At 42.0% G+C, this 21,645-nt stretch overlaps 1 protein-coding gene across 1 annotated transcript; it reads right to left on the bottom strand.

Moving 5' to 3' along the window:
• Positions 1–3,629: 3,629 nt before the first annotated feature.
• Positions 3,630–19,089, bottom strand: adra1ab (adrenoceptor alpha 1Ab). The gene is made up of 4 exons (XM_084383334.1): positions 18,997–19,089; positions 14,993–15,087; positions 11,759–13,035; positions 3,630–4,884 (listed from the first exon to the last, which is right to left on the bottom strand). The coding sequence occupies exons 3-4, from the start codon at positions 12,675–12,677 to the stop codon at positions 4,430–4,432; spliced, it is 1,374 nt and encodes a 457-aa protein (XP_084239460.1). The 5' UTR covers positions 12,678–13,035; positions 14,993–15,087; positions 18,997–19,089; the 3' UTR covers positions 3,630–4,429.
• Between the last annotated feature and the right edge of the window lie 2,556 nt (positions 19,090–21,645).

The following is a 21,645-nucleotide window of genomic DNA, read 5'->3' as shown; positions in this document are numbered from 1 at the left end:
CACACTTGTCTTCAAGTAATGGGAACCCGGATCCATTTATCACAACATTGTTTGCCTTCATACGACAGCAGCTGCAACCCTGTTTGAATCCTGTGCTGCTTTTTAAAAAGAAGCGTTTGTGAAAATGCGCGCTGCATGTTTAATCGCAATCTGATGCATTTATTTCCATAAATAATATCTGAACTGATGGCAGACACAACGCCGCTTGACTGCACCTCACGCCCCCCCCCACACACACACACAAACTATCCAAACAGGTGTACACACACATGGATGGAGAAAGCAAGCAGTGGTTTGATGATTCTCCCTGTGCGAGTGCCCCTGTAGCGCTGATACTGCGCTATGAATCATTAGTCTTCAAGGTTTCTGTTTTTCTTTTGCTCGCCAGGCGGCATCTGCTGTGCAAAGCTGTGAATTCTAGCAAAACAGGAAAGAGCAGAGATGGACTGTGTGCAGACTTGACATTCAAACATTAGAAAGAGTCGCTGGAGAGGAAAATTAAGTTTCCGTGTTTGTACTTTCAGAGTGAAAATGACATTATAAAGGTTTGACAGAGTATAGGGAAATGTGATGCAAGCCCAAGTGTGAAATGCCATTGTATTTTCCTTTAGTCATGCTGCTCTAATGGACAGCCGACACGTCTTATCCTGCTACTTGTTGCCTAATGCAGTGTAACATTGATTCGTGGCTTAGAAACCGAGAGCTGCATGTTTATTAGCAGTCTGAGACAGTTTAGCAGCCACAATAATGTAAATAGTCGGAGCTTATTGAGTTTCAACACACCATTATCCTCTCGAACGGTCACATAATGCTCCTCCTCCGATGCAGAGTGAAGGCGACTCTTCCCGTCGCCCAACCTTAGGCGACTGTAAAAATGACAAATCAATTGTCTTCGAGAAAATTCTGTCAACACCCTGCACTTCTGTGATAAGCTTCCACAGGTATTCATCACCGTTATGATGTCTGTAGGGTGCCTTTAATCCAAACACAGCAAAGGAAAACAACTCTGAAGGAAGCAGAGGATTAATAGCTAAGAAGAGGAACTTGTTAGAAAAAAGAAGATAAGACGCCTGGAACATGGTCGTCGATGTTCACGACGTGCTTTTTAATGAAACGCTCACGTTATCTCGACACGGGACTACGTGGTGTTTGTTTGGCTAATTAATGAAATGACTTAATTCCAATAAAGACTGAGTGGGTTGACACATCATAGACTTCCATGAAGTATAATGCAATCCAGTGCAATCGGCCTGCAATAAAAACTGGCCTTTGTGAAGCTTTCACTCCAGATTTGACTTCATTGTAAGTCACCGGTGTTAATGAGGGTCTGCGTGCGTGCTGGCATATGTCATGATTAACTCACAGCCTTTTGTTAAAGGTTGCTCGTATACTTTTGTCGCCTCTGTTGCAGCGGTGGTTTAATTGGCTCAAAGTTAATTACCTTTTTTTAAAATGTCATGTTTTTTATTTTGTCCACCTCCTGTACATCACAAAAGTAGTCACACTGGGACTCTGTGAGCTGAACACAATAAGCTTCATTTAACGACATTTATTTAATTGACAATTTCTCAAATGAGATAAACAGAGATGATCTTCTTATGAATGGCTATCCAACTAGCCATGGCGACAGTAGTGTGTACAGATGCAGCTGCCGGTAGCTCCTTCAAGTTTTCCTACATTTTTGTCTCAAATCTGTTTTATTGGTTCGAAATGAATTCAGCAGCACTGGAGAAGAAAGCGCAGGTTAGCACAGATTTAGATGATCACTTCCCGCTGCACTGTTCAATAGTTCAGCCCGACCAGCTGGAGCAACAGAGAGGAGAGGAAAGAGATCCAGGATGGGAGCCATGACAGCTCAACTTGGATTTCAAGGTGTTGTTGATAACATTCAGCCACTGAATGTGGAAGTGGCTGCCAGTTTGATGTAGCTCATGCGCGAGCTAATGGCGCTAAAACTAGCCAACTTTTACATTAGGGTAGTACAGCGTGTTGGGTGCAGACTGCAGAGCTCAGACATTTTTACCTCTTTTTCCACAAACTGGCAGCTACCAAACCTACACTGACCAAGCATGGTTACATGATAACAGTGACCCTTGTTAGGAGCAGGAACCCACTGTAAGAATTCTCACACAGAGGCAGACAAAACAATCATTTTGGACCCGACAAACATTTTAAAATTATTGATGCACAATCACAACAGTTTTCAAGGAAAAGAGATACTTTTATTCTGCACCTTTCTCCAAGCTCTGTAGATTATAAAAAAAAAAAAGTTTCCAATCTGACCTTTAAGGCTGCTCTTGGATAATGTCCAGTCACAGAACGGATCTGAACTCAGGCTAGAACAGAAGATTGGAAACTGTTGTGCCCACATCTTTACAGAGACCTGGCTCAAGCTGTAGCAACTGAAGGGAGGAGCATTGTTCCGAGGTGACAGAGCGCAGGACTTCAGTAAAGAAGAAGCAGTGGACTCAAACACAGTCAAAGTGGATGGACAGTGTATCCCAGATGTTGAGCTTTTAATGTGAGGACTAAAAACACATCATCATCACTATAAGTCCCTTGACACAAACACAGTATGTCTATGTTGTGTGAAGGAACAACAAACTTTCACTTTGTCAAGCAACCCTGTGTTGTATAATGACAAGTAAATCATCCTGAACCTTGAATGTAGAACAGGCAAGGGACGAGATTGCGGTATTGGAAGTGTTCTGGTTTCCATCTGTAGTCCATTTGTAGTCCGAGTCCATCGTGTATGAACAGGCATTAGTTGCATGCAGGGTAAACAGTCCGTGTAGAGAGCAAAAGAGGTGGGGTGCACTGGTGGAAATGCAATATCAGCTATCATCTGGTGAGGATTTAGCTTTTTATCAGCTCTCTTTAATTTGTCTGCATTCATATGCAGATATCTATTTTTGATATTAGCCAAAATGTCGTCAGATCTATAACAAGTTACACGACCCTTACAGTATATCCGCTATTCAGACATCCACACGTCACAAAACATTAGCCATCACCCCCAGAGGATAAACTGTTGTCAGACAATAGCTGATGGTTTTCGAGATCGCCAACTCTTTAGTTTTTGGCTCCTTTAAACTCATTGTTTTGGTTTTACAGCACTCACAAAGTGACTTTACGATCTGCCGAGCACCAAATGGCAGACAGAACGTGAAGAAAGTGAAATATCTGGCAACTAAACAGCAAGATATTTCCTTTACTGATCCACCTAGAGCTACAAAGAGGATAAATGTTGGACTAACATTCATCAGGTGGACACAAACACAGCTCAAATGGGATCATATTGTTGCTCTGTGTCTGCTGAATGTGTGAGCAAACGATCTCTTGTTAGCTGCAACTGCTTCATAAGCTGATAATCTGTCAGGACTGTGTGTCTGTCAGCTTGATTCGGAGTTCTTCTGTCTCCGACAAGCCCCAAAAAATCAAAGCGTGCGGCTTTAAAGACAACATGCAGATGGCGGTTACAGATGAACAAAGATGTCAGACAGGGACAGGCACTGTTTGAATTACTCATGCATCAGTTTCAAGCACCCAGAAAATGATGTAACATCCCATATTTGCATGGGGAAAACAGTTCTGGAGGACTGTACTGGCAAAAAAAACAGTAGTCAGTCCTTCACTAAGACTGAGAGAGGAACATCTGACAGTTTTAATTATTTGAGAAGACCAGAAGTGATCTCAAATGTTAAAAAGCTGATTTAACACATCTTTTGTACAGCAAACAAACACATAAACTACTGGGCTTTTGCTTAAGACCGTACTGTACTGAAAGGTATTCATCCCAAACCATAATACCCACTGATATTCCTTCCTCTTTCTCACTGTGACAGATATTTCACAATCAAAGCCTGTCAGTGTCTATTCCCTTTTGAACAGAGGTCGCAGATACACTCACTCCGACATCAGCTTCCACTTTCTCAGAGCTGTCAGTGAATGCTAATTGCGCCGGGGTGTCTCGCCCCTGAAGGCTTTTGTGCAATCTGCAGAAATACCACTAATGTTTAAAGAAATAATGTTCTTTTTACAATGTCATTCCAATAAGATTGTCTTTTATTCCTCACCAAGTGCTGGTGGTTATCCCTGCTAACCCGGTGTCATTACGCTTTTGCCTCGCAATTCTAACAGAAAAGGTTTACATTTCTTTTTCCCTCCTGCTGCCAGTCAGTCAGAACAGAAGCTGTTGAGTGTAGACAAAACATTATACATTCACTTTCCCAAATTGACATTCAGGGCATTTACACTGGCACATGGCCTCCAGGCAGCAGACTTTTCCTCTTCCTGCCGTGGAGGTAAGTCACTACCGGCTGGCCTTACAGCCTGATGCCTCTGAGGAGCATAAATATACATGTTAAAGTTTTTCCCCGAGGCAAAACAAAGCACAAGATCGGATGCTTAAGATCCCTCCTCATGCCAATCAAACAGCCTCTCCTGTTACGCTGAGGGAAAGTCGTAAGACCTTGGTTGATCTGTGACTGGAGGGGTTCTGTGGTACCGGCGTTCGTCTTGCTGAGAAACACCACGCCTTCAGCAGGCTCTTACTCTGGATTTGTGCACTTTGAGCCTGATCAGGACCCCCGACGGACGAGGAGGAGGTCGAAATGGCCCTGCAGCAATGCCAGGAGGAGGCAGCCACGCAGTTTTGGGCCAAGAGGACAGAGGTATTAGATGCGGGACCGGGACTGGAGGAATGGGCGGTTATGTGTCCCCCAGCTCTCAGGCAGCGACCACGGAGCACATTGTGGAAGGCTTTCTTGAACTCCCGGCTGAAGCACGGGTAGATAATGGGGTTAATGCAGCTGTTGAGGTAACCCAGCCAGAAGGTGATCTTAAAGACGGTTTCAGAAGGCTTACAGGATGGGAAGATGGATCCTGGAAAGACACAAACAGACATAAATCAGAATATGAATGGAAGAAGTCGCTACACTACTCAAGTACAATACTTCAAGTCCCAGAAATAATACAACCCTGATTCCAAAAAAGTTGGTACGCTGCGTTAAACATCACTAAAACAGAATGTGATCATTTTCTAATCAGTTCTGACACACACTTCATTGAAGACAGAACAAAGACAATATATATTTAATATTTTACCTCATCAACTTCAGCCATTTTTCTACATATATGCTTATTCTGAATTTGATGGCAGCAACACCTTTCAAACAAGCTGACACAGGAGCAACAACAGACTGAAAGTTGTGCATCCAAAGACACCTGTTTGGAACATTCCACAGGTGAACAGGTTGATTGGTAACAGGTGATCGTATCATGACTGGGTGTGAAAGGGGCGCTCTGGAAAGGCTCAGTCATTACCAAGCAAGGATGAGGCGAGGTTCAACACTTAGTGAACACATGATTGTATAAAGGATATTACAACATGGGCTCAGGAACAATTTGTTAAACCGTAAGTACATTTAAAATCTGTATCATGTTGATTTCATGTTGGAGAATATCTAAAAATGTGAGTGAGTATTGGAAAAAGGTTATTTTTAAAGGCACAATATGTAAGATTTTTATTTAAAAAACATTCAAAAATTAACTAAATTCAATAGAATGTGAAAAAAATAACAGTTTTATATTTATCGTGTATATAGACACTAAAGTTAGCATGCTAACCAGCTAGCCCCGCCCTGTCCCAGTCCAAAGCTCCTATGCTAGCAATGTAGACACCAACTATTCTCTGGCTCCCTGAGCTCCCAGTCCCAACTACTAGTTTCACAGCTCACTGTGCTAATGGCAGCTAGAGTTAGCAGCAATTAGCGGTTACTCTGGTGATATGCTGCCCCCTAATTGTTTTGAGTACGAATTTGACAGGTGGCCGATTCTTACATGTTGCACCTTTAATCATTTTAATTTAGAGATGCACAATATATTCAATATTAACTGTGATGGTAAATGGTCTGCATTTATATAGCACTTTTCCAGTCTTCTCAGACAGCTCAAAGCGCTTTACAACACATGCCACATTCACCCATTCACACACACATTCATACACTGATGCCGGAGGCTGCCATGCAAGGCGCCAGCTGCTCATCAGGAGCAATTTGGGGTTCAGTATCTTGCTCAAGGACACTTTGACATGTAACTAGGGGGAGCCGGGATTCGAACCAGTGACCTTCCGATTACTAGATGACCCGCTCTACCTCCTGAGCTACAGCCGCATTTACCATTTACCATTTACCATTAACCATTAACTGTGATGAAATTAGCTGACAATACAAAGACAAATTGTTTTCATTGTCTTAACAAGCGCAGCATGAACACAGTCCAATACAATAAGTTGTGGTGTGCAACTTTAAAGTTGATTGTGATTGGCAAATAAACAAGAAGAAGAAGAAGAAGAAGAAGAAGAAGTGCTGCTTCTGTCGTTACGCTCATGTCGTCAAACTGCTTCAGCTCATTAGAGCCACACAGTGTAGACTAGAGAGACAAACATGTCAACGGTGACGACTTTTTAACATTTTCATTAGAGGACAACACAAGTACAATTTGCAGTTTGTGTTCTACAAGGGTTGAGAGAGGAGGAAAACGGTTTACGAGTTTTAACACAACAAAACTTTAAGCTGTGAAATATTAATCATCCATCTTTGCTCACTACATTTGAACCTCTCTTACCCTCAGGTGTGCATAAACTACAAGTTAGGAACTTCTTTTTAAAATATAAAAATGTGAAATCATCAGATATGATTACTGGCTGTTCCAGTGGGAAAAAAGCTTCCTTGAGCAATTACTTTAAATAGATATTATAACCAAAGCTACAAAAGATATAATAGCCTGCAATCATCCTTTATAAGTAAAAACATTAGATGCTTTATAAATTGCCAGTCAAAGGCTATCTACTCCAAAATCTAATCTAATTGGTTGTTTCTTTGGCACATGACTTCATTTTCCACCAGACTTCATTCAGATCTGTGGAGCCGTTTCAGAGATGTTCTGCTAACTAAGAGCAGACGACACCAGACCATCCGTCTCCTCGGCGGAGGAGATAAAAGCTGTCGAATTCCAGTCACAGCCATGGTTTTCATATGCAAACTGATCTGCAGAGAAGCAATGCTTCACAGCAGCTTTATATACGGTGCCATTGATGAGCAGCAGTCACTTCACTTTATGAGGCTGGCAAGCATACTGCTCTGAAGTGAAGAAAACCTGCAAGTGCTTTATAAGAGAACAGGCTTTCCATCTGAAGTGCAAAGGAAAAATGCAAAATCAAACCTCCTGTGTTCTTTCAAGCCCTCAGTCTGAGATTCTAGACTAGCGTCGCCTCTGAGGTTGAATGAGCGCTGCGCTCTGAGCCGTGAAGGTCTGTCTCAATTGAAATGCAGAGCTGTTCTCCGATGACTGGCTGCCTTAGGATGCTACACGGTGGCTGATGCCTTGTAGCATTACAGCCCATTAAGCCTCATGCTTGTTATCTATAATAGCTTTCATAGGAGGGAGCAATAGTTTGGTTCATTCCATTTCATCTCACAGCAGGGCCCATTCTGCTCCAGTGTGGTGTTTATTTGCTCTATTTGGTCGCTTGTAATTGAATTTTTTGATGTCCCTACTGAGAAACTCGAAATATATTGTCGAGACACAACGTAAGGCGAAGGTGCAAGGTCCTTCCTGATGTGTTCATAGACCAAACGCATTATCAAGGAACATTATACAAATGGTTCAGGCCTCAACAGCTTTTGTATCAAAATAGGTATGAAGCTGAGCCACAGGAGGCTGGCTGCTATATCTTCATGTTAAAGGCTCAGTCTATATTTCTAGACATGATAGCAGGACGCCTGTAGAAGTACAAAGCTGCGTAAAATGGAGGTAAAGTGCCTTGAATTTGTACTTCAGTAGAGTACTTGAGTAACGTCTCACCACTGACTTAAAGTGACTACGAGGAACTTTTAGTTTTTGTTGATTCTAGCGCCCCCTTTGGGCAAAAGCGGTACGATCGGTTGTAAAGATCTTTGCTGCAGGATTGATCGCGATTAGGGAATGTATTTATATGTGATCGGACCTGAGCGCAGGCATTAATAATAATAACTGTACAGAAATAGCAGTCTCTTCTCTGATGGACTGTTTGCTGTTACAGGTCATTTATAATCATCAGAGGAATCAGAGACTGTTTCATAAACACTTAAAAGTTCCTTGTAGTCACTTCAAACTCTACTTTGCATTGAGTGTTGATTAGCAAATGTCAATATGCTAATATGCTAAACTAATTAAAGTAAGGAAGTAAATATTACTGGCCAAATATTAGCATGTCAGCATTGTCATTGTTTGAATTTAGCTCAAAGCACTCTGAGGGCGAAGTACAGCCTCACAGAGCTGCTAGTGTCAATGTAGACGCTTTGTGTTGTTTAACCACCAAAATTCGAGGTATTTTTTACACTTAATTTGAATTTGAGTAGAGCTGTTCCTCTCCTGTGTTTAGAGATACTACAATGTAGATTATGCTCCGCACCAGAGAATGCTTTTAAATTGCTTGTTTGGTACCACCAACAAAACAACCCCCCAAAAGTTTCAGCTTGCAATGACATATAACAGTGAGAGAGGCTTGGGAGGCTTTCTGCCAAACAGATAATTAAACCTAATTGTTTCACAGCAGACATTTTGTCTTGCCAAGGTATTAAAAGCACAGGTGTCACTTCATGATGGCTCTGTTCTTTTCAATGTCCCAGTTAGTCATGACAGTGAGACAGCGAGTGAACATGCACCAGCCATCAAATGTTGGCAGCCAGCGTTTCTGCAAACCACTTTGTACGTGTCACAGGCTACGAACTATATTGACATTTCTACAACACGTGCCATATCAGATTTACATAACATGTTTATGACCTGACTTTCATATTGGTGGGGGGAGGTGATGGTGGTGGAGTTTCAGAGCTTAGGACAATTTCCAGCCGTGTTTGTGGCAAAAAAACTGGTGTTTCTGACGAGACCTTGAGGCATCTCAAGCTGTGTTTGTGGTGACCAAAGCAGGTACTTTAAGCCAAAACATGATCTTTCCCTCACCCTAACCAAGTGGTATTGTGCCTAATGCTAACCAGACCATAATCACAGCGTTTGAAATTGAAAACTGAACCTGAAGCGTAAAGTTGCACCATTTGAAAGTGTAAAGTTTAGACACATCCGAGGTGTGCGGAAACAAACGCTGCCAACATTTTGTCTTGCAACAGGGCTGAATGCACAATACCAGGACCCTGAAATCGAAACAGCTAAATGGAATTCAGCCCTCATTCATTTTGTCCTTCACTCCTGTGCAATTCGACCGGTGTCATGTCCGTATAGTATCTTTTAAGAAAATACCCATTCTCTGAATGTTTCAGCAAAACTTTCCCGGCAGCAGAAAAAATAAAATGATCACAGTAACTCGGACAAAACATTTCCCGCGCAAGGTCGGCTTCCTTTTTCTGGAGCTTTCAACACAAAACAAACGGCCCACATTGGGTATCGGTGAAATCATTGCAGGTAAAAAGATCAATCTCCATGACAACTGAGCAATCTCCATCCAACCACTGATGAATGCTGTGTGATACACCTGAGAACCCCGGAAGAAGTAGCAAGCGGACTTTGAGCTGGTATTGTTGCAGATGTAATCCCTGTATCAAAAGAGCCGTCAACCAACTGAAGACAGACAACAGCTCCCGGTTTTTTAGAGCGACCCTGTAGTTGACATTTGGATTACACACCGGGCCTTTAATATGGCTACCTATCAATGTGCACACTTGCAAATAAAAGAGAGAAAGATAACACATATTTGTCAAGATGATGTGTTTCATCTCCCCCATCCTGTACAATAGTGTTCCCTCCTTCAATAATATTACAGTTTATAGCACCAACTACGCGTTTCAGTATCAATCTCACCGTGCAGGGGAGGTAACGACTGGCTGCTCCCCTTAAACACACACTGCCCCCCGCTGACATTCACTTATCTCAGTCGAACCATAAGAGTTATTACAGAAGCAATTAAGATTTTAGATTAGGCTGCAAAAAAAGGTTGGTTTCTGTCCTCTCTAACATCTCTGATAACAGACTCTGACAAAATGCAGGTATAATTTATTGAATATAAAGTCTAGAATATCTTGCTTACACAACATTTACCTTTTGCTGAGCTCCTGGTATCGTTAGCGGCAGCTCATATCTACAGTGACGATTGAAAGTGACAGCATGATCCTTAATTAGTTCATTTATATTCAGCTTTGCTCCGGCGAAAATTTTTAATTAACAGTTTATATATTTTTATATATGATTATTTAAATATTTAGCTGGCCTCTATGAGTATCAGATAAATCATTAATGTTGTCGTTATGACATTGATTCATTTCTGAATAATTTAAACCCCCTTTTAGAATCAGAGAATCATTATTTGCTGAAAAAGAGCAGATCAATCATTCCAAGGCTTATTACTTTCCTTCAACTTTCGTCCCATGTTGTGCCTCTCATTCTCTCAATACACTTGATTTTCTATGGAAGCCTTTCAAAAACTCAGAAGGTTGCTGAACAACACTTACTGCTGTTTTGAATCACTCAGACTTTTCTGTCCATCTGGAGCGAAAAACATTACAGCCGCTGCACAGTAAAAGAGATTTTTTAGCTGTTTTCTAGAAGAAAGAATGACTGATGTGTACGACACATCAATAAAAAGATTATGTTTATCTTATGTTTCTTTTATTGTTGGGTACATTTGTCTATACCAGGCTTGGAAAGCAGATTGTAACTGCGCTCTCTGGTTGAAGTTTCAAGCCTGTCGCACCTACAACCACAGCCACCAGTGATGCAAATGTGTCCTGACACACGGTGGGGGTGCTCTGCAGTCTCATCACTGCAGAAACACTGCTGGAAGTCAGCAAAAACGAGATCTTTGACTAGTTTTAAACTGGCAATAAAGAGCTTTTTTCTTTAACTTGACATTCTGAAGTTAATACTGACTGCACAGTGTAATGGCTGTAGAAAAATGAAAAAAAGACACCATCTGCGCTTCCACTATGCCACCTGGCCTGCCAAAGCATGGAAGCAAGGAAGCGTGTCTTCCTCTTGCACGACCAAAACAGGAAGAGGCATTGTTTTACCCCGCTGGTAACAATGGAACGACAGGAATAACTGCGGAAACCCTACACTGCAAAAAGAAAAAGGACCACGCTGATGGAGGAGGTGGAGAGGGTGAAGAGGGAGAGTGATTGAAACTCCGTTGGAAACAATGTTTTCGTCTTCTCTCAATTAGCTTCGGTAAGAATGTTCAATTACCAAAGGGCTGAGCCGGTAGTGCTATCCTACAGCTGATCTGATTGGTTGATAGACGGTGATCGACAGATGATTAAGCCAATCATCTACCAAGCATTCTCATGAACGTGCCTGCTCTGAGTGAGGGATAATGTTCCTCCGTATCTGCTGGATGCGACTGTTTATCAGCTTATAAAAGTTAATGATATGTTAATATTGGGAGTTCACAACTTGCTCTCCCCGAGTGTCCAAAAAGCATTGGCACTGCAGGATCAAGAATGGAGTCACAATTCAAGTTAAAAACCTGTTTTCACTGTCCTGCAGTCAGAATATTTCGTTTGATCCGGATGCACAGAGGAGCCTTTGAGGATTCTCATTCAAAACATTAAAGAGCGTTAACCTTGCGGGTTTTTGACAGATTTCCAAGGATTTGCTTCCGAGAAACAAACCCTTTGCTTTGTGCTTCAACGTGCTTATAAGACATGAAAAGGTACAATGAGGGGTTATGTCAAGATAGAAACAGAATAAGTTAGCAGGTACCTACCGATGGGTAAAACCAGGAAAAAGGGGAGCCAGCACAGAATAAAGCACCCGACAACAATGCCAAGAGTCTTGGCTGCTTTCTCTTCTCTTGAGAACTTCAGCAGCTTCGGCAGGGAGAAAGCGGTGCGTTTATGCCTCGCGGTAACCTCACCATCCTCCTTCTGCTTCCCTGTTTGAGCAGCATTTCCTCTGTGTATCCTCAGCATCACCCCCTCCATCTCTACCTCATCGCCCTTACTACTCTTTCTGAGGGTTTTCGTCTCTCTCTTTGCCACAGTATAAACACGGCAGTACATGGCCAGGATGATAGCCAGAGGTATGTAGAAAGATCCTAGTGCTGAGAACAAAGCGTAGCCGGGCTCCTCCGTAATTCGGCACACCGTCTCATCCTCTGGTTCGGGCTCCCTCCAGCCGAACAGAGGGCCCACAGATATAGCAGCCGAGAGACCCCAGAGAGCAGCCACCGCAGTCAGGCCTCGCCTCCCCGTAGCCATGGCAGGGTAGCGCAGCGGGTAGCTGACGGCCAGATACCGGTCGATAGAGATCACACACAGGCTGAGGATGGACGCAGTGCAGCAGAGGACGTCCAGCGCGGCCCAGACGCTGCAGAAGGACCGGCCAAACACCCATCTGCCCAGAGCCTCCGAGGTGGCCGAGAATGGCAGGACGGCGGAGCTGAGCAGCAGGTCCGCCGCTGCCAGGTTGGCGATGAAGTAGTGCGTCACCGAGCGCCAGTGGTGGTGGAACAGCACGGAGAGGATGACCAGGATGTTGCCGAGGACGCCGAACACTACAAACAGCAGCAGGACCATTCCCAGAACCACCGCCTTGGTTACGTCCACCTCCGGGTGGGCGGAGGAGCTGCAGTTGGGACAGCGATCTGCCGCAGGGAGAACACTCAAGTTCTCAGCAGGAAACATTGTAATGTGATGGGTGCATTCAGTTCTTTCTTCATCTGTTCCTAAATCACTACAGCTTCAGTTACTCTTCTTTTTTCTACCCTCCAAATGCACAAGATGAAAGCTTTTCCTGCAGCATAAACTCCCCCTAAAGTTAATTTGTCGAGGCTCTTGCCAAAGCTCCACCAATCAAATGGCCTTGGCCGGGATTTCCTTGGCAGTATGTCTTACTTAGGAAGCTAAACACCGCCGCGCGGTTCGTCATATTTAATCCAGAGTATCTTAATCGAAATGACAAATTCTCATGTTTTAAGAGGCAGTCGCTGATGGATTCAGGATGTCATGTTCAGCCGTGCTGAAAGGCTTTAATGCAGGAAACCTGTTAAAACAAGAAAAGAGATAAAGTATATTTAACACCACCTTCATGATCCAGGGCTTTTAGAAACAGGCTCATTACCTCCTCCTGCTCGTTCTATGACGGCCGTGGGAACACATGAAGACATCACACGAACAAAATAGAACACATTTAAGATGACTTGCTAAAAAAACAAAAAAAGAAAAACCCATCACAAAGCACCCAGTCATGATTATAGAGTAAAAATATCCCTCAATAGCCTCTTTTCAGAGGACACAGTCTGTCTTTTTGTTAATTTTTCACCCTTCATTACAGATGCATTAGAGACAACAGAGGTTACGGTTGAGGGAACTGAGTGGCGTTCACAATTACTTTTTCATCCCACAAACATTAAAGCCCACTTGTCTTTTTGCCTCTGCAAACAAGAGGCTGGCAGCCATTAAACATCCTGTTATTAATATGTGATTTTTGTTTAACCTTATTTAATGAGGCAGGTCGATTCAAGGAAAATATCTATTTACAGGGACTGAGAGGAGGCAGCTGTGGAGCAGCGGGGGAGGGGAGGAGGGGTTAGGGTTATAAAAGAAAAGAGAAAAAGACGAAACAAAATATAATCAAAAACAACAGGGTGGGGGGGGGAGACAAGGACGCCGCAGAGGCAATAATACCCCTAGGGGCAAAAAAGAAAATTATCTGTGGCATTATGAGAAAAGCAGCCAGTCATGCAGGGAATACAAAGATAAATGAAAAGCGTGGACAATTTTTATTCCAGAGCAGACAGCTGGAGCCTGTGATGACTTCCTTGAAGGTCTTGTGTCTGTGAGCCGCTGCTCTTACTCAACCGCCGGATGACAGGACAGGAATTGAACCTTGAGGAGGGCACTATATTACCGTGGCGAAGGCTTCGGCCGCTGATAGTCCCACTCAGTACCCCTCTTAGAGTACGTGTTGGAGATCTGGGATGTCACCGAGCGAGATAAACGCTGGCAAGGAAGAAGAGAATGAAAAAGCATCCGAGATAAAGCCTTCGGAGAGCGGTCACGCTTGTCAAATGTTCGTGCTGGATCAAAGGCTCTCGATCATCGCACATCCCACCACGAGGCGGAACGAAATTCACCCAAATAAACACTTGATTCTGGGTTCAGTAGCCCGAGGGCGAATCGAAACGAAATAGGTGTTGAATGGATATGTCGGATTGTTTCAGGAGAGGAGCGAAGCGGGGTGATATTTGGAATGCATTTTCGCTTGTAATGAGATTTCTCGGTGCGGCGCGAAGAAGTGCCTGCGCGAAGAGATTAGCCGCGTTTAAAAAGTTTATTTCCTCGGCCCACCCGTGTTTGAGGACTGCTGCGAGAAGTGTCAGGCAGGAAACAGATTCGAAAAGAGAAACAAGTAGGAACGATCCGACAAAGGTCAAACAATATTAAACAGGGAAGATGTCATTCAGAAGTTCTGCAGCGCGGCGCTGTATGTCCTACGGCGGTGCAATTTGAATTTAAAGACAAATCGTCGTTTGAGGTAAAAATTAGAGCAGCAAGTCTGACACAGGTGACACACTTATGTCCTCAAGCTTCTTGTCTGACATTTCTTATTTGCATGTGCTGTGTTGGCGCCTGGCCTGAGGCTGAATACATACTCTCTGAAGTATAAACTCCTCCACAGTCCTTCATGTTTCATTCATGCATGTATTAGTATGGACGGGGCAGGGCGATAGCAGCCCCGTGCCATGATGATGAACAGCTGTAAGATGTATTAAATGGCCTCTTCCGCCTGCTACATTATGGAGTGCTTTCCCTGCCACTTCCCAGCCCCCACTCTGAGAGTTTTTAGCGCCTCTTACTCATGATTTTCTTCCTCCGGGAGAGGAGGATGATCAGGCAAAATGGAAATGTTGTCAAGCTGCTTGTGTTTTGACAAAAAGGGCGTGGGCAGTCATGAGATACCAAAAACAAATTCAAAAACAGACGTGGCATGCTCTTACGTTTAAACAATGGAGGAGTTGTCGTGCCTGTGCGTCTCTCCAGATCTGAAGTGAGAGCAGAAGCTTCAGCACTTGTTGAGCGAAGAATGTCGAGTCTGTATCGAGAAAAAACACAAAGTCACAAATCCTGTTGGTGGGTTGATTTGTGTCCATATAGACACTAAAGTGTTATGGTGTTTTTATAAGTGTACATTTCTGAAGCATTCGCAATTGATTAAAGGTCATATTAACCTTTATTATGTCAACAAACACCTAAGGGGTTTGTAGAAAGACGTAGAATAAAAGTCTTTTCCTTATTATGATTAAGTTTTGCCAAGTAATTTAGCAACCTAAGCTAGCGCGACAAACTGGCAACCACAGCAGATGATTCGAACAACAGCGGTGTTGTAACATGAATACAATGGAAGATGGAATACTTCTTTTAGTGGCTGAATGTGATCAATTACACCTTCAAAATCATTTATCAAGCAAAAAAGTCTAATATTTGCTCATTCCAACTTCTCAAATGTAAGAATGTGCTGCCTTTCTCTATTTTATATCGTTGTAAAAATAGAGTACCTTGAGGTTTTGGACTGATGGTCAGAAAAAAATAAGCAGGTTTAAAACTTTACCTTGGTGAATTTGTGTTGGGCTTTTAAAAAATTCTACTCATCCTCATGCTGATGGAAAGTCAGGGAAGCTTTTGTAGTCCACAAAACATTTCTGGAGCTTCACAGCAAAACAGCGTGGCAGCATTCTCCCAAACAACTGAGGCAGCGGGGAGTTTTAACAAAAAACATATGTAAAAATGTAAAAAACAACCAAAAAATAAACATAAAATGGTAACATACAGCTAATCTGGTGTAATCCAGGACTCCTGTAGAAATAACAGAATTGACTTTATAACGTGTATGAATCTTGTTGTAGAGATATCTACTGAAGTTAGCATGCTAACCAGTTAGCCCCGGCCTGGTCTAAGGCTCCAGTACTAGTGGTGTACTAGTTCCCAGTCTGAACCACTGGATGCATGGCTTACTGAGCTAACTAGCTAAGCCACAATTAGCAGCAGTTAGGTGGTGATATGCTCCCCCCGTTTGTTCTCGGTATGAACTGGATAGGTTGTCAATTCTTACATACTGCATCTTTAATAAGGGCGTCAATAACGTCTTTTCAACTCAATTTGGGGACTTGGGGCTTCCCGCGACTCGGATTATGCCGAACAAACTGTATGGAGCCAGTTTATGTTTTGTTTTTGTTGTGTTTTTTTACATTTTAGGGAGAACGCTGCAACACTGTTTCGCTGTGAAGCTCCAGAAGTGTCTTGTGGACTACAAAAACTTCTCCCCGCTTTCTATCGCCATGGGGGTGAGACCGAAATGAGTGACTTTTCCTTTTTGAGTGGACTGTTCCTTTAAAATACCACGTTTGCTCATCCCATTTGAAAAGAAAAAAATACAGAGATTAGCTCAAATTGATAATGATTACAAGTGGCATCTCTGAGGACATTGTCTTCCTGACCAGCAGCTCATCCCAACAGCGAGTCTGCATTCATCTCTCATTCTCTGCGAGATATTTGATCAAAGCTATCAGTGAATATCATTACACTCCCATTTACATCTGGAATCCAAAGTTCTTATTGCATTAGTGGATCTTACGCAAAGATGGCGCTTTGCCCTTGAAGAAACTTTCCCGTTAGCCGTCTGTCTGAGTGGCCATTACAGAATTGAAACAAGTCGGCCAATTAAATCTATGATTGGACTCATAATTAGGATTGTGTATTAGGAGAAGAAATATTTAGGGCGCATATTAAGTGGTTTAATGTAGCCTGACTGTGGGCATATTCAATCAGTACAGCAGTTTATAGGCAGAAGACAGGATTATTATCTCAGGGGGGAATGTGCACAACATTAACATAAGGTCTCAGCAGATCAGGAGCTCCTGTTCTTTTTAAAGCATGTGTGTTTTATTTGCTGTCCCTCAGTGACAGAAGCTGAGTTTATGGATGTTCCACTTTGTTGGCACCTTCGACTTGGAAAAGTGTTACAATGTGCCACACGTTCAGCCAAATGGAGACTTAAAAAAAAAAAAATCTTGGTACAGTCACTAGGAGGATTCTTCTGTGCATTGTGTTACACAAAATCACCATTACTATTATTGTAATAAAAAAGATTACACTTCATTTTTACAGTAGGTGCTAATTACCAAGCCAAGCCATTTATTGGAAATTAGTCCCATTCAAGTAATGGCCCGCTGAGAGGTAGTTAGAAGCGAGTTGGAAATAAAAATGCGGAATCAGATCAGCAGAATGATCATTAAAAGAAAAATCATGCAAGTTTAATTTCCAACTAGTTTCTGTCTATCTTTCCCTCTGCAGGTCACTAATTGATAGGGGGTAATTTTCAATACATTTTGAGGTAATCATTGTGGTAATTGGGGTTAATTTCAAAGACATTCCAAAGATGTTGTTTGGTAATTACCTCCTATTTACTATGACATTTCTGGACCTGTAAAATTAAGTATCACCCCAAAAAAGATACAAAGCAACAAAATGAAACTATCTGTATAAAGACAGCTGGTTGTTGAGTCTCATACCCGAAGCATTTTTGTTGATTTAAGCAGATTGTCCCACCTCCTCACCTGAAACACATCTGATTTATTAATGTCTCTTATGCAGAAAGGCTTGTGCTGCAACAATTATTTACAGCCTTGCTTCTCGTCTATTGTGTACTTATGTAATGAATCAATTCACCGTTTGAATAAAGTGTGGATTTATAATGTACACATCTTCAAATTGCTTGTTTTGTCTGATCAACAGTTCAAATCCCCCAGGGAAATAATTAAAAAAAAGAAATAATCCAGAGAAAAGTAGAAAATCCTCATCACATAATGTGGGTGAAACTGCTGAAATCACGATTCATATTCAAATATTCAAAATACTTCTGCACAACAGCACCACTGAGACAAAGGCCTCGACTCTACGTGACTGGAATAAACTTCCTTCAGGTGAACACATTTCAAGAACACACATGAATCTCCTCAACATGCTAATGTGTTCTGCTGCCAGTGTGAGGGCCCCTGTGGAGTTCATTTGTTTCTACAAACACTGTAATATAACAGTTAGTGTCGGGTCTCTGGAGCAGCGCTCCATCATGATGAATTACTGCACATTTAAAGTCCATTTCTGAAAAGCCGCACGCTGCGGGAGGTGGGGGGGAACAGCCACTGACTGAAGCTCATAATTCAGAAACCTTCGTGACATTAATCATTGCGCTTTATCCACCTTGAACACAACACAGAAAAGGACAGTTATGTGTTTTTATCTTGAGCTTTCTTAAAGTCTTCGAGGGTCTTAGGATAGAGGATGCTGCTCTGCAGATTGCAAAGCCCCTTGAGGGAAATTTGTAATGAGTGATATTGAGATATTAAATAAAATAAACCTGATTTTCATCCATCTGAAGAGGTTTTGGTGTAAGTGTGTATTCCCAAGTGGAAGATGAATCCCTGAGGATGATGATGTTCAATTTCCTGAGCTTAAAAACATGAGCCTCTGCAGCCTTTTGAAACTACAATCATTCACCACTGTCTTTATATTCATTAAATATTTAATATTTCCATTCCCAATCTGTGTTTCGCACTGAGCTGGCCTACCTGATGCAGGGAAATGTCCTGAATATAAATCAAAACGAGGCTGCGAAGGGAAACAGCCTATGATTTTCTTCACTACTCTTTACTTTTATCCTGCCTGAATACTTTTGAAATACACAAGGATAAAACACTTGATGTTAGACTGCATGAACTGGCTTTTATCAACCGACGGTGAAAATAAAACACTTCTCACAATGTGCTCATCAGGAGCCTATTAAGAAACAATCAGCACATTCTCCACCTGATTAAAAAAAATAATCAGAAATAATCAGAACGATCCATTATGGAAATCTGAAGTCAGTCAGCCTGTGAAGTGTGAGATGATGAGAAGAAAGAAAGAAAGAAAGAAAGAAAGAAAGAAAAGAAAGAAAAAGTCTTACCCTGTTCAGAGCGCACACATCTGACCGCAGCGAGTTTTGGAAAAAAAGGGAAACAATTCAGATCATTTTCTCTGAAGGCGGCCATGCGGCGGTGTGTCCGTCACAGGCAGCTCGGAGAGCAGCTTCCCTCCCTCCTCCACCACCTCCTCCATCACCTCCTCCTCCTGCCTCCTCCTCCTCCTCCTCCGGTGAGGAAGACAAGTCACAGAGTGGACTACCCGACCTGATCCTCGCAGGCCACGCCCCCTGGCCGAGCCGCTGGCACAGCTTCACACTTAATAAACACTCATCAGTGACCACATCACACCTTTATGTTACATGCATAATCCAAACAACATGGGCGGGTTTGACACACGTGTAGGCCTACATGAAGAATAATGGAGTAATGTAACATTTTAAAAAATGCACTGGCTAAAACTTCTACACACACCATTTCTTTCTTTATTTCTTTTTTTAAGGTAACTTAAAGGATGAGTTTTTTTTTCTTTTTGTCAAGAAATGCCATGAAAAGACCCAACATATGGGGTTAGAGAAGTGACTTTGTTTTTGGCAACACAAATATATGGTGTAAATAAATAAATAAATAAATAAATAAATGTGAATTGAAAAAGGGAACATTCACACTGTTGAAACAAATATTGAAAAATAAAACTTATTTGAAAAAGAGTTCATTTTATTTAGTTTTTAATGACTTTTTTAAAGGATTTTTTTTTTCCTCGTGTATTTATTTCAATGCAAGTATGCCAAGGGCAGGTTCTAAGTTAGTTTCTAACCGATATTTTGCAGAGGTCCACCACTGAACGCTGACAAAAAAATGAAAAAAAAAAAATGAATGAAAATGAAACATAATTGAAAAAGGACAAACATGAAGAAGAAATCTGAAAAAAACAATCACAAAATTAAAAGAAATTAATTAAATGTCCGTGTTTTATTTTTCAGTGCCAATACAACCTTTTCTAATACAAATGTCAGACATTAAAATGATTTCTTTTTATTTTGTGATTGCTTTTTCAGATTTTTTCCTCATGTTTGTCTTTTTTAATGATTTTTTTGTACGTGTGTTTTGTTAGTCATTTGTTATTCATTTATTTGGCAATAGCAATATTTTCTTTTTTGGTTCAAGTTTTGTTTTCACAGCCACATTTTAACCTCATTGTTCTAGCGCCATACGAAATTAGACTTAAGCTGGACATTGTATTCAGTGTAACTATAGGCTGTTATCTCTGATTCCTCGTGTCATAGAGCTCCAGTGTTAAACAACTCCCTAAAAACATGAGATTTTACTGAGTGTGTTTTTACTCAATCATGCAAACACCGTCCTGCTGCTCAGTACACAATACAGCACCAATTTTACATTCATATATTTCTGACTTAGTTCCACATACAAGACAGTGAAGTCGGACTAACACTGTTAGCTCATAATATTTATCATTTTTATCATCAATTTTCTTCTTGGTGTCTCCCTGACCTGTTGCACAGCTTGATAAATCCCCCATGAGCAAGATGAGATGTCCTCACCAGAAAAACAGCAGCACTCATGGTTAGTTTAAACACTTAAAAAGACTTTTGGTTCCATTTTCCTGACAAGTGCCTCTTTAGGCTGCGAGGATAATGACTGTTGTCTGTCTGGAGCACAGACAGGGGTAACCTGACATTTTACTGTGCTGCAAACCTTGTGATGTGTGAGGCCAGGTCACGGTTGGTCAACCAAATGTCTGACTGTGACACAGGGGACTGCAGTTCTTGGTTTTCTGTTAGCCACGATGACAACCTTTCTGTACACCGACTCACCTCAACAGAGTAGTTTTAGTTGCCTGGGGGTACTTTAACTTTGATCCCAGAGGAGACAGAGCAGAAATGATTCATATGGGTTGTTTTAAAGGGCAGTGATGAACATTTTTTTCTTGTTTAGTTTTGTCTCCTGAGGATGACTTTTAATGTTTTCGGTGGCCTCTGACTTCTTTTAGCAGTGCCATCTGGTCAAAATTCAATCGTTGCAGCAGAAATATCTAAATCTAAAGGGCAGATGGCCATTCATTTTCTGACTGATTCACGCTCCCCAGAGGGTAAACCCTTTTCTAATTCAGACACTCTGAGCTTTTTCCTCTAACACCAACGTTAGGCCAAATCTCTGTACACAGGATATAACTGTATGAATCCATTAGAAACTGAAAGGCCACGTTCATGCTCCTGTAGGGATAAATCATTATAAATACCAACTGTGCTTTAACCTGACGTATGAAGTAAGACGTCAGTTGTAAACCATGGGCATTAATCTGCTGCTGTAACAGCATCCACCCCTCGTTTAATGCCTTCCAACAGATTTCAGGCCCTGGCTTCAGGTCTTAGTAAGGTCCATCACTGATGCTGGATGATAAGACCTGGCTTACAGTCAAGTTCCTTCACACCAAACTGGGGGATCCATTTCTTTACGAGCCTGATTTTGCACACTGGGACGCTGTCATGTTGACACGGGAAGGGGTCAAGACACAAACTGTTGCCACAAAGTTGGAAGCACACTTTTGGGAAGACTTTTAATCAATCAGAAGATGATGGTATGAGCTGCTCCGGGGGCTGAAGGGAACGTCTCTGTCCTGGTGGTGCCGCGCTTTAATATGCAGAGGGATAGCAGGTGCACCGAGGCCGACC

Source organism: Pagrus pagrus, assembly GCF_965226575.1.
Source record: "Pagrus pagrus genome assembly, chromosome: 19".
In the NCBI taxonomy this organism is placed as follows: domain Eukaryota; kingdom Metazoa; phylum Chordata; class Actinopteri; order Spariformes; family Sparidae; genus Pagrus; species Pagrus pagrus.
The sequence above is the reverse complement of the archived record's forward strand: the minus strand, read 5'-3'. Positions and strand labels throughout refer to the sequence as shown.

What these genes read in the sequence shown, in the direction of transcription:
- adra1ab (XM_084383334.1), bottom strand. Translation starts at nt 12,677, where the DNA reads ATGTTTCCTGCTGAGAACTTGAGTGTTCTCCCTGCGGCAGATCGCTGT. An exon ending in TTTCCTGGTTTTACCCATCG is followed by an intron (nt 4,885 to 11,758) that starts GTAGGTACCTGC and finishes GTGTCTTTCCAG; the next exon opens with GATCCATCTTCCCATCCTGT.